General features: G+C 42.1%; 1 protein-coding gene across 1 annotated transcript; it reads right to left on the minus strand.

The window, feature by feature from the left end:
* Positions 1 to 3,023: 3,023 nt before the first annotated feature.
* LOC124172979 (trichohyalin-like) lies at positions 3,024 to 7,936 on the minus strand. The gene is made up of 2 exons (XM_046552509.1): positions 7,151 to 7,936; positions 3,024 to 3,062 (listed from the first exon to the last, which is right to left on the minus strand). The coding sequence occupies exons 1-2, from the start codon at positions 7,934 to 7,936 to the stop codon at positions 3,024 to 3,026; spliced, it is 825 nt and encodes a 274-aa protein (XP_046408465.1).
* Between the last annotated feature and the right edge of the window lie 874 nt (positions 7,937 to 8,810).

Raw genomic sequence — 8,810 nt, forward strand, 5'->3', positions numbered from 1 at the left:
CAGAGGAGCATTCCATTATTGATGTTTCTGTATTTAGAAGCAAAGTAGTTTTACTTAATATTAGCCCGGTCAAATTAGCCCAAAAAATAGGGGTACGCGTCAAATAATGTTCGGAGAGCGCAACAATATATAGTCATGCATATTACGAAGAATACAGCTCCAGCCAACATTCGGATGGCTTTATCTCCGAAACGGTAAATCTTAGAGAAAAAAGTGAAATAACAATTTTGTAGATAATTGTCTGATCTACAATTTTGGTTTGAGCAATTTTATCATAAAACTATAACCGATTGGCCAAAAAAGGCAAAAAACTCATTTTTGTGACCTTTTTGTAACCTTGAATACGATTTTTTGCTCACACGGTGGGGACTTTTTAGGATTTCATTAGAGGGGTATCCTTGAGGTTCATGCAAATTTTCAGCTTGTTTGCAATTTATGCAAGGGTCCCCCTCTTTTGGGCTGATTTGACCGGGCTATGAAGCTAATCGCCCGTTTGAAAAAGCTTACCTCCTAGCCAACTCTTCATTTCTGCGTAACAATGGAAGTCACACGGCAATAAGTCGGAATTGTACGGCGGGTGATCGAAAATGTCCCATTGAAATTGCTCAAGGAACAGTTGGGCTGCATCAGCGCTGAGATGACGGGCGTTGTCATGGATCGGAGCACTTCCAGAAGTCAGCATGTCTCTTCTTTTGTTTTGAATGGGAATAGACGTAATGTTTTACTCTGCTACACACTATAGTCAAAGTGCATTGAAAAAATTCTCTATTATCGAGATTACGGTGAAGACTTGTGAATTTATTTTTAGTCATTTTTGTGCATGCATTTTTATAATAGGGTAGTTTCCTTCATCAAAGAAAACGAAAGGCATTGATTGCGATTCGTTACCCATCATTTGTTTATTCATAATATACAAATTATTTGGTTTTAGAAACCCTAGTTTAGACGAATGGCAATGGTCCATTTTTATCCTCGTTTGAAAAGGGCCAGATTGGCGCCCATGCGATGCCACTCCACGTGACGTCACAGGGGCGTAGTTTCTATACGGGCAATTCACGTGACATCAGTGGTCACGTGATATGAGCAACTGACAGTTCCGGTAGGCAAAACAAAGATTTGGTGGGCACAGTACACGTGGAAACTACAGTATACATTGAAGTTGAAATCGCATATATTGTGTTAAAGTTGGCATTTTTAGTGTTTTACACTATAAATCAAAATGCCAACAAGCTGTGTGGCAGTAGGATGTGCAAATAGGATGTGTGTCGATGTCTATTTTGACCGGGCTATATGTATCAGCGGTTCCGTCCCACCTTACGCCATTTGAGAAGTTACTGCGGACCACGTGCTACATTTTCTCTGGAGAAATTGGAAGTTTCCTTGGCGAAAGTTTAAGATCATAACCTCATTTCGACGTGTGAAAGATCCTCAGAGGAAAAAATCATCCGCCTTGACCGGGATTCGAACCCGGATCCCCCGATTTCCGGTCAAGTGTGGTAGCTACCGAAGCGTCATTCTTCTCTGTGGATATTTATTGCCACTACCGGACAAGGTGATGCTGGACTGCTCGATTTTTTTAAGTGAATACTTCTTTAGCGGCGTTAAGCACTTTTGCGGAATGGGGAAATAAAGCATAAGATTCGCGTGAGCGTCACCGACCCGACACCGCGATCGCTATACAGCGAGATATACATATGTATAGTGTGTAAAGTGCATACAATGGTATAGGTTGCGTCACCGCTATACTTTTACATCCTGAATACTGGCATCTGTCTGCTTCTAGTTCTATACTGTACGTATGTACTTTTTCTATACAGTGCGTATTATTTTGTTAATACTGTTAATATATACTGTTAATAGAGATTAATACATACAATTTGTAAATGTATTGTAAAAAAACCCTAGGATGGGCAGTAGAAGACTAACATTAAAATAGGTGAGCAAAAACTGATAGAGTTGGATGCATTCGGTTATTCGGGAAGCGAGATAACTAGTGACGGGAGAAGCAAGAAAGAATAAATCAGCAGAATAGCCCAGGCGAAGAGAGCATTCAACCAAAAGAGAGACTTGCTTACAGCGGGAAACAAATTTGGAAGTAAAGAAACAATTTATTAGAACTTAAATTTGGAGTTTGCTCCTATACGGAAGTGAGGCATGGACAATGACCGCAGTGGAGAAGGCAAGGATAGAGGCTTATGAAATGTGGTGCTACAGAAGAATGATGAAAATCAAATTGATCGACCGAGTTAGTAACGAGGAAGTCCTAAGAAGTGAAGAGAAGCCTCATAGAAACCTTAATAAAAAGACGGAACAACCTTGCAGGGAACATCCTTAGACATGATGGCCTGATTAAGACAATCGTCGAGGGACAAGTGGAAGGCAAGAATGGAAAAGGAAGACCTCGAACAAAATATATGGAACAAGTAGAGAGAGATGTGAAAGAGAAGAAATACGTAGGAGTGAAAAGATTAGCTGATAGGAGAATAGAGTGGAGAGCTGCGGGAAAGTGCAAGATGGAAGTTTAATACACGTAAAAGAAAATTAAATTTCAAACTCTTGCAAACGGTGCGATTTAGGCAAGGAAATGATTGTCATATGGAGGACTAAACCAACTTTCTGTAGCACAGCCGATCACTTGCAGAGAACAGTTGCTTTTGAAAGAGAAGGCGTGTTGTGTGTGAAAATAAAATGTTAAAAACAAGTGGTGGCAAAGGTAAATAATGAAATTGCTCGGTCGCCCGCCACTACCCGCCACACCATTGTGGGTCGTTTTCTCATCACGAATTCTTAAGGCCGTTTACACGGGGCACGGAATTGCGCAGGTTAGGGCTGCATTTACTTCTAAAATGGCGTGGAATTGCGCGAATGCATGAACGAAATTAGAACAGGGGCTATTTTGCCGTCTCGCATCCACGCATCCTCGCATGTATTCTAGCAATTCACCGCTTTACACGACGCAATTTTGATTGCGCCTTCACGCGTACGTCAGACTGCGCAATTCCGTGTACCGTGTAAGACGGCCTTTATGCCACGTCATACAAATTCTTTGGTCGTACATCCTGCTGAGTGGGCAAAACGTTTGGCAATAACCACAAAAGGTAAAACATAACTCAAAGGATACTATGTTAACCCATAAACGGCCAAATTTGTTTTTTTAAATATATTTTTACTTTATTTGTGTCCGTCTATATCCCAATAGTTGGGAAAACACGCATTTTGAATCTCACGACCACGATGTCAACCGTGAGCCCCAGATGGGGATCGAGGTGTTTGTGTCCATTGTTCCCAAGTGACGCACATTGGCTATACAAAACGTAGATTATACTATTGTATACTAACCAGGAATGAAGAAAAATCTATCCAGTTGGAGAATAGCCACGGCGAACAACGTATTTTATGCTGTCAAAAGTCACCTTTTACCACTACGACCAAAAAAACGGAGACATTTTATATATGTTTATATGACATTTTACATATGTTATAAGATTTAAAATAAGTTTTAGACGAACATTCCATGCATCAAAAGCGAATTACGTGTGGTGTCCATGCAACATTATAAATTCAATACTTTTCAGTCAATGTTTATGTCTTGGCGCACGTGAATGCATAATATCACATGCGCTCAACGATTTTTCATATCCGATATTTTCTTCCAAAACTTATGTTAAATTTCCCGTCGTACAGAATTGAAAGTTTTAATAATTTTATCGGCCGCAGGCCGTAAGTTCTTTTTTATTACACGCTTTTATTTAACTCACTCTTGTCTGTTTGTTTGTATGTTTAGTTCAAATCTTGCAATCGAAAATTCGACCACTTTCCGACTTTCAATCGATCTGAAACTTTACAGGAAGTCGTATTCCCGGTGAAAATACAATATTTTACCACTTTCGAACATCCAAAGTGTGTATTTCGATCATTATAAACATATTTATTTTCAATATGGAATTTTCAACATGGCGGATTTTTTTCGAAAAACATACGTTATCCAATGTCAATCATGTATTTTGGTAAATCTTTAGAATAGTTAAAAATCATTCCCAAAACACGTTTAGTTGCTTTATTTCAGTAAATATACAATTATGAAAGTTAATTACTGATGATTATAAATGATTTTAACACATGTCAAAAGAGCATAACAAGGTAGTTTTTAGTAGTAGCGAAGACTAAAAAGTAGAAAATAAATACTTCTTAAAAAAAAACTTTTTAAAAATCACGGTTTTATTTCGCTTGGAACAAGTAATAAAAAATATTTCAAAAAATGAACTAAAAAGTAAAAAACAAGTTTTTATATTGTAACCCCACCGTGCGGGGCACATTCGGGGAGGGGGAGATTGGAGGGCAAAAGGGGAGGGCGGAGGTGTGGCGGGTTATTCCGTGCACCTGGGGCGAGGGTATGGGATTTTGGGAAAGGGTAGGAGGGAAAGTTTAGGGGTGATGAGACCTGAGACAGGAGCGTTCGGATAAAGAAAGCCGTTCGACTGCGTAGTTCGCTCAACATAAATTTAATGAGTTTAAATATGATCATTTACAAATACAAGCAAATCAATGGCAAAAGTAACAATTAACTTCTTCTCCTTGAATTCAATGAAATACAACGCATAATTCACTATGATGCACAACAGAAAAATTTCAGTCCTTAACCTAAACCCAAAAAAAATCACACTACACGTTTTCACATTCATAACCCATACAAAAACCACAAGAAAAGGGGGCAAATAAAAAAAAAACAAGAAACGGGGGGGGATGGAAATATGAAACAACGAAATAGATATTGCACTGAAATTCACACGGTAATGGGGGGAAGTACTGTCCTCTTCTCTATTTGTGCGGGGGGGGGGGAAATTTTACAAACGTTTTTTAATGAATTCTCTTCTTGACTTGGTGAAGTGGGAATTTTCTTCTGTTCCTTGAGGGGGGGGGGATTTGGGGGGGGGGGAATGGGATTTCGTGGCTTTTCTCTTACAGTTTGTCGAATTTTCGGGGCTCTCGATCTGCTGATCGTGGCGATTCCGTTCCGCGGCGTATGCTGCTCTGCGTCAACTCCGGCAGGTTCACGAGTGGGAGATGGCCTCTCTGCGACAGTTGGGAGATCCTTTCATCGGCACCACGAGTCTACCTTGCAACTCCGACTCGCGTTGGGCACCCTCTTTCTCTCTCTCTCTCGGGATCTCTCCACCAACTTTTTTCTCTGCCTCCCCACACTCCGCCTACTCTTGGGAGCGTTTTTTTCTTTGTTCGGAATCGCCAAAAAAGAAAATCATCTAAGCCCCTTTTCCTCCGGTGCACCACGTTATATAGCCATTGAGGGGAGGAAACACCGGGGAGGGGGGGGTCAGGGGAAAGAAAGGGATGATGCACTTAGGGCTGGACGGTCACTTCACCAAGGACACGGGGGGGGGGGGGGGAAACCACGTTCTTCTTCGTCTTAAGAATTCGACTTGCACACATTAGGAGGGGGGGGAAGGGAGAGCATTACACATTGTGGGGAGGAAAATAGGGAAACATCAAATGGGGACTCAATGATTCATGACACTCACGCACACATTCACACGAACACATATCAGAAGAAAAAAAAAACGGCCTTCCTTTACCTCGCACTCCTGTCTCATGCGCCACTATGTAAGCGGGCAGAATGCACCGGTTACATATGCCCTCCTCTCAAAAGGAGGAAATACGGGGAACGTATTTACGAAAAAAAAATATCCAGGCAATCCGCCCAAAAAAAAAATCGCGATTCGCGAGGGGAACGCCCTCCTACTCAGGCGGAGCAACACACAATAAACAAAGGCGGAATACAAAACATCGCCTAGGGAACGCGTCTGGCAAAGGAAAAATATCAAATCTCGGACATATACGGAATTAGATTCCCGAAATTGTACGGACCTATCAATCCGCCGTCTTCTCCTTCCAACTCGACAGCATTTGGGGCAACGATACGGCGAATGACATATGGTCCGCTGTACAATGGGAAAAAATAACATTGGGCTGATTGTATCAGAATAATTTTTACAACAGCGCGCGTAATAGTTGCTCATTCCAAGGAATGCTCGAAGGCTCCGAACGTTTTTCGGCCGTTCGCAATCCACTATCGCCTTCACCTTGTCTGGGTTGGCCTTCGTTCCCTTATTATCAATAACGTATCCCAAAAAATAGATTTCTTTCCCGAGGAAATTAGATTTCGTTATGTTTAACCTTAAATTTGCTTTCTCAAAACGGTTGAAGATATCCCTGATACCCTTTTGAAGCATACTTTTAATTTCTGGACATAAATGGAGCCTCTCCTTCTCCTCATGATTCAACTCGTGGGCTGGGATCCTTCCTACCCGTAGTGTTGATAAAATGGGGACTTCCACTCTTATGCTCGGTAGGTTTGGGTGGGGGAAGTCGCTCGACCCAAACTCCGTAAGTTTTCCGCCCGCGGAGGTGGAAAGGAAAAATCCATAAGAGATTGGGGCATATTATCCTCATTCCGATTCCCTTCGCCCCCTTCTCTCTCATTTCCCTCCTGTCTATCTGCTTGAGTCTGCCCTCCTCCTCGGCTTCCACCGTGGTTCCACGAGCCAAACCCCCTGCGTGACGGATTTCTTATCGCGTTTACGTTAGGGTGGGTCTCTTCTGCCCTTCCTAAATGATTTTGGGACTGGTCGAATCGTCCGAGCATAATTAAGAGCTTGTCGTAAGTGGCAACTTCCAAACTACGGAGCAAATCCTGAACATATGGTGGGAAATGTCTTACCAATAATGCCACCATTTCCTCCTCATTCTCCGGCGGCTCACACAGTTTGATTGCTGCGATTTTCCGAGTCGCGTACTCTTGCATGCTACTTCCCGGCGTCCTCCTGTACATTCCCGACATAACTTTAATTTTATAATTTATCCGATGCTCTTTACTCCAATACCGCGCGATAAATAATTGTTTGAATACTTCCATCTCCTCCGGAAAAGGAAAAATAGTATCCGCCCATCCCTTTGCCCCTTCATCCAACATCTGATAGAAAAACCGCGATCGTATCTCGGGCGGGATGGCGTGAACGGAATAATAGTTTTCAACTCCCCTCATAAATGCTATGGGGTGTTCATGTGGTTTGCCACGGAATTGTAAATTAGCCGGGGGACTTGGAAAATTAGTCGAAGAACCCGTACCACCTACCTTCATTCGACGGATCCCTGCTACCTCTTCGGCAATATCTCTAATTCTTTTTTCGTGGTGGATCTTCTCCTCCTGTACACCTCGGGAAATTATTACAACTTGCTCCCTTACAACCTCTACCTTCTCGTTTACTTCCCTTTTTACTTCCTGAACGCGTTCGTCCACTATCTCCCCAATTCCTTCAATCTTCCCATTAATTGCCTCCAACTTCCCTCCTAGCTTCCCCCTTTCATCTTTCTCAGTATCGAAACGCTCTTTCATATCCTTCATTATTCGTTCGAATTTCTCGTCAAGTTTCCCCTCTAGTCTTTCAAATTTCTTGATATCCTCCTTTCTAGCTCGCTCAGCTTTTTCAAATCTCTCATCAAGTTTTTCCTCTAGTCTTTCAAATTTATTGATACCCTCCCTCCTAGCTTCCTCAGCTTTTCTCTTATCTTCCCTCCTAGCTTCCTCAGATTTTTCAAACCTCTCATCGAGTTTTTCCTCTAGTCTTTCAAATTTATTAATATCTTCCCTCCTAGCTTCCTCAGATTTTTCAAACCTCTCATCAAGTTTGTCCTCAGCTTTCCCAAATCTCTCATCAAGTTTCTTTAATAGCTCATATAGGCTGGCGATTTCGGCACCTCCGCCCCTGTGCTCTATTCTATCCTCCGCCTTCTCCGCTTGCGGCTCCTCATCCCAGTTAGAAACGTCAATGATTTTCACCTCGCTACTGGCATCTGACCCGTCCTCATCGTATCTAGGGGGTTCGCGATATTCTCTAAAACTCTTACCTTCTGGTTCCATCGCGTACGAGAGTAATTATTACAGCAAAATACACAAGGAAAAAATAACAATGAAATTCGCACTTCGCTGAAAGAGTAACAATCATGGAAATCACGCTAAGGCAAATCGCGGTCAAGGCTACCACCGCAACACAAGTTACCCACACTTTATCTAATACGGTGGCCAACTGACTGACGCCCACCAAAAACACAATTAAATCCGGACATCTTACAAGAACATGAGCAGAAATGAAAGGGACGCATACAAAATTGGGAATCTGAATCACAAATTTAAGAAAAAATCGCTCCACGAAATTTCCGCGATCTATGCAACACGAAACGAATTTACTAATCACTCCGCTTGAGTCACTCAAGTCTAATGTCCCTGTTCGGGCGCCAATGATGTAACCCCACCGTGCGGGGCACATTCGGGGAGGGGGAGATTGGAGGGCAAAAGGGGAGGGCGGAGGTGTGGCGGGTTATTCCGTGCACCTGGGGCGAGGGTATGGGATTTTGGGAAAGGGTAGGAGGGAAAGTTTAGGGGTGATGAGACCTGAGACAGGAGCGTTCGGATAAAGAAAGCCGTTCGACTGCGTAGTTCGCTCAACATAAATTTAATGAGTTTAAATATGATCATTTACAAATACAAGCAAATCAATGGCAAAAGTAACAATTAACTTCTTCTCCTTGAATTCAATGAAATACAACGCATAATTCACTATGATGCACAACAGAAAAATTTCAGTCCTTAACCTAAACCCAAAAAAAATCACACTACACGTTTTCACATTCATAACCCATACAAAAACCACAAGAAAAGGGGGCAAATAAAAAAAAAACAAGAAACGGGGGGGGATGGAAATATGAAACAACGAAATAGATATTGCACTGAAATT

This window comes from Ischnura elegans (genome assembly GCF_921293095.1).
Source record: "Ischnura elegans chromosome 13 unlocalized genomic scaffold, ioIscEleg1.1 SUPER_13_unloc_3, whole genome shotgun sequence".
NCBI lineage: Eukaryota > Metazoa > Arthropoda > Insecta > Odonata > Coenagrionidae > Ischnura > Ischnura elegans.